The sequence below is a fragment of the Benincasa hispida genome, unplaced genomic scaffold (genome assembly GCF_027475165.1).
Source record: "Benincasa hispida cultivar pf3 unplaced genomic scaffold, pf3_genome.v1.1 HicScf196, whole genome shotgun sequence".
NCBI classification, from domain to species: Eukaryota; Viridiplantae; Streptophyta; class Magnoliopsida; order Cucurbitales; family Cucurbitaceae; genus Benincasa; species Benincasa hispida.
In genome coordinates, this window is record NW_028326268.1 from 25,987 (window position 1) to 30,514 (window position 4,528).

The window sequence follows — 4,528 nt, forward strand, 5'->3', positions numbered from 1 at the left end:
ACTCCATTAGTTCGAGGCTTCTCTTCCCCTTTATTGTAATTTCATACATCAATGAAATTGTTTCTTATCAAAATATATGGTTGTAATTAACCGGTTAGCAGGAACAACTGTCTCGTGTTCAAAAGAATAGGACGAAGAGTTTGTTGCCAAACGACGAAAGTGGAAAGACATTAAGAGAGACAGATTATTCCTTTATTCTAGGCGTACAACCTTGATACATGAAGATTTTTATCAGTAGGCTAGTTTATAATTGTAAGGTGGTCTTAATAAATAAGAAGGAGAAGAGCTAAGATTTCATAAAGGAAGTGAACATTATGCCCACGTTAATATTGTAATCTATTATCATTTTTTTAAAGGACAACGATGAAGTGCAACCTAATCTCATGCATTCCATTTTCTTATTGGTTAAAAAAATAATCTAATTTTTTATTAAAAGATAAGAAATCGTAATGGGTTGAAATTTAAATATGTTATTTTGTAGGTGTGTGACTCGTATTTGATATTTTGTAAATATGGCAAAAACTTCAAATATGGATTTCAAATTTTTTTTATTCCATATTTGCCATAAACAATCAATTAATAGAGAGAGAAAAGTGGTAGTTGGCGACTTGAAGAGTGGTGGTCGATGGAGGTAAGGGGAGAGGAGGTGGAACAGTACTAGTAGGTGAAAGAGAGATGTTGGAAAAATAAAGATAGAGAAAAAAGAGGCGATCGGATGTGCGATTATCGACGGAGGTAAACGAGGAGGAGGTGGTGTAGCGGCCAACGATAAATAGTGTGGAATAGTGTTGGTTGGTGAAAGAGAGATGTTGGGAAGAAGGGTCTATTGCAGCGAAGAAAAATAAGTACAAGTTTTCTCTTTTTCCTTTTCTTTTTCTTTTTTTATTTTTAATTTAAGTGTATCATTATATAATATATCAACTCAATTAAGTATGTCATTATTAAGTTTATCGACAACATATTAGTCAAGTATAACAGTCAAGTGTATCAAATTTATCAGCGGTTCAAATGAGTAAATGATTAACTAATTTATCAACAATTTATCAGTCAAATGCATCATTATCAAATCTATCAATAGTATAAACAGGTACATAGTTGACAAGTATATCATTATCAAGTATATTGATAGTACATCAGCTATATCAAGTGTATATCAGTAGAAGGCATTTATGACATTTTATATCCTTTTATATATAGGTTGAGTTTTGTTTTTGCCATTTTTGTAAATATATGGGCTATGAATCTAACTAATATAATTTGTTTTGCCCTGCAAGTGTAAAATATATATATATATATATATATATACACCACATACTAGATTTTTATGGGTGAATGGGTATTCGAAGATGCGTCCAACCAAGTTTCTTTTTTCTTTTTCTTTTTCTTTTTTTCCTTTTTTAAAAATAAAAAATTAGAGCATTGGAGCTATATGAGTTATATTTAAAAAAAGAAAAAAAAAAAATTTGAACCCTACACGAGTACATCTGTTTTGAAATCCTTGGGGCTGAATTTAGGATCAAAGTTAAGTTCATACTTAACAGGAGTGAAAAACATGGTAGCTTTCCGTATTCTCACAACAAAAATTACAGTCAGCCCTCATGCTTTGACCTTAAGAAACCCCTGTTGAGTCATTCCTTTCCTGAGGGTTTTGGGGGTTTAAGCCGGCGGTGCAACGACGAACGATTCCGCCACAACAAGCCTAGCGACACCATCACTGCCAGCTTCGAATCCGATTGCTCCTCCGGCACCAGCTAGGATGTCCACTTCGGAGTCGAAACTCCAAGACGCAGAATCAAAAGCCGCCGCCACTAAAACCCTGGAAGATCAACCACAATCGGGTTCCTCAAATCGGTCTGAGGAAAAATATTCCGAGGAATCAGCCCAATCAGGAAGGATTCCCGAAAGTGGAGGTGGAGATGAAGAAGGAGAGGATCTAGAAGAGGAAGAGGAGGGGGAATGTGGGTTTTGCTTGTTTATGAAAGGGGGTGGTTGCAAGGATAGCTTCATAGAGTGGGAGAAGTGCATTGAGGAGGCGGAGAAGAACAAGGAGGATATTGTAGAGAAGTGCTTTGAAGTAACCGGGGCTCTGAAGAAATGCATGGAGGCTCATGCGGATTATTACGAGCCGATTCTGAAGGCGGAGAAAATGGCAGAGGAGGAAGCGATTATTGAATTGGAGAAGGAAATAACTCCAAATGCTACCCAGCAAAATTCGAATTCCAAAGACCTGGAGGTAAATCCGGGTTCCGAGAATTTGGAAGAACAGAAGGCCTCTGCTGGAGGTAAGTGAAGTTGGTTGCTGCTCGTTAGATCTGATTCCTGAGGCGGAAAACATTATTTTTTTAGAGTATTTTAGTTTCTAGTCTATCTTTTAACAGGCTGTGGAAGATATCTTCCTTAAACTCTTTGTCTTAGTGCAACGGAAGCTGATAATTTTATCTCAAAGTATCATAGGAAAGAAGAGGTCTTACCTTTTTTGATTTAATTCAAACTTCTGAATAATTGTTTATGCCATTGTTGCCTAATATAATTTTTCACAATCATATTCCCTAATGCTGCCTTTGTCATTTAGATAAAGACTCCATCTGAATTCCCCCTTTCAGCTATAGTTGGAAACATAAGCAAAAATCATTTCCTATCACTTCATGTATGAACTGTGTTCTTAATAAGAACTTAATTTGTGAACTATATAACATGTGATTTTTTTTCCTTTTAGAAACTTTCTGGTTTGTATGTATGAAAATTGCATGGTTTAACTTTTCATCTGGACTTTGGAGAACTAATTTAATGATTTGTTGGTTTCCTGTTTATGGCATGGGAATTAAGCCTTGTAGACTGTTGAAAAGAGGTGTATTTGAAAGCTAACCATGTCTTGTGATTTGGAATTATAACTGTATCTTAGTTATAAGTTTTGTTTTTGGTTTCTATTTATTTGATGTCTTCTACCTCGTTAGGATTTAGGTGAAAGGATTGAGGCTGTTAGCATTTTCCATTTTCAGATTGGTGTGTTGTCTCCCTTTGTAGTGAACGATTCAATGTTGTTGGCAAGAGAAAATAGAATGCTGTTGTAATATGGTGTATGATTTGTTTTAGGAACGATCTGATCGTTCTTCATAGTACTCTTAGAACACTGGTGGGATAGAATTATCAGACTTTTAGTAGCTATTATTACGTCTTAGTGATAAATGATGTGCTTATGAATTTTAATTGTGTTTGGGGCTTACAATGCCCCCATTTCAGGATTTTATAGATCCTTTCCCATAATAGTTACTCACAAAAGCTTTTTGTATTTTAATTAAGAATGAAATGCACGAGGAAATTATTGACCACATATTGGTTTGAGATTTAGACTTTGGTTACAGGCTTCTAATGTATGTAATTGTCGAACTGGCATGAAAAAGTACCCTCCTTACCTTCAAAACCGTATGACTTAAGAAAAATTAATGATCATTCCAAAATAGTGAGGGCAAAATACTTGGAACCCTTAAGATGACATACGTAAGGATCAAGGAGAGCTTGAACATGTTCCTTCTTTTTCCTCCTTTAAAGGTAACTGGAGTTTTGTGATTTGAATCTTGGATGTTTAGTTGCACAATTTGATCTTTTGCCAATTAGGCTGTCACTGTGAATTATATCAAGAAGAATTATGTGTAATTAGTATGGAACCAGTACTATTTATTGCATGAATGTGACCATTTGACAGTTGCAAGATGGAAAGTTTCCTGATCGGTCAGAAAAGTTATCTACACTGGTATACTTTCTTTCAAACTTACGGCAAGATGAGCCATTTGAGTGAGATGGATCGGTCAGGTTTATAGTTCTTTTCCAAATTTTGGTGTACAAATTCTTGAGATATAGGAGGTTGAGATTAATAAGATGGCTCACAGTAAGCCTGTGTTTTTGTTCCAAAAGTTCAATACACTCACCCCTTAAACACCCGGAGGGGTGTCATATTAGGAGTTTGCTTTGATGCTTTGCAATCTAATAGTTTTTCTTTTCAGATGTACACTGAAGCTAGGTTCTATCTATACTCTTGAGGTCCATCTTATGCTACTTGTAAGGATGTTTTGAGATGAATGGTGAGATAGGGTTCTTTAGCTACTGAACTCCGAGTTGCAAATATATGGTTGTTGCATGCACGTATGTGTTTGTGTGCGTTTGAAAACTTGGTTGTCATTTCAGCTACAAAGCACAAAACTTGCATGTGTTTTATTGTTTTTTTTAAAAGGATACAAAACTTTTCATTGAGAATATGAAAAAAAATTAATGTTGAAGGATACAAAAAGAGATTACAAAAAGAAACAAAAATACTGCATACAAGAAAAACATTAGATAACTAAACAAGGGCAAAGCTAATAACTGTAAGCCAAAGCTTAATGATGTTCTAAAAAAACAGTCCAACAACGATAGATATCTTGAATTGAGACTCCTTCGAAGGATTTGGAAAAATGACACCAAGAAGAAGCCTTAAACGAGCCAAATCAAACTGAGCAAGAGAACATTGAGAAGAGTTCTGAAAAATGCGGTT

At 35.2% G+C, this 4,528-nt stretch overlaps 1 protein-coding gene across 1 annotated transcript; it reads left to right on the forward strand.

Annotated features, from left to right (window-relative positions):
* Positions 1 to 1,497: 1,497 nt before the first annotated feature.
* Positions 1,498 to 2,553, forward strand: LOC120081968 (uncharacterized). Its single transcript, XM_039037153.2, has one exon. It carries the CDS (start codon positions 1,757 to 1,759, stop codon positions 2,288 to 2,290), a length of 534 nt encoding a protein of 177 aa, XP_038893081.1. The 5' UTR covers positions 1,498 to 1,756; the 3' UTR covers positions 2,291 to 2,553.
* Positions 2,554 to 4,528: the final 1,975 nt, after the last annotated feature.

Excerpts from the sequence above, each read along its gene's own strand:
- LOC120081968 (XM_039037153.2), top strand. The coding sequence starts at position 1,757 with ATGTCCACTTCGGAGTCGAAACTCCAAGACGCAGAATCAAAAGCCGCC.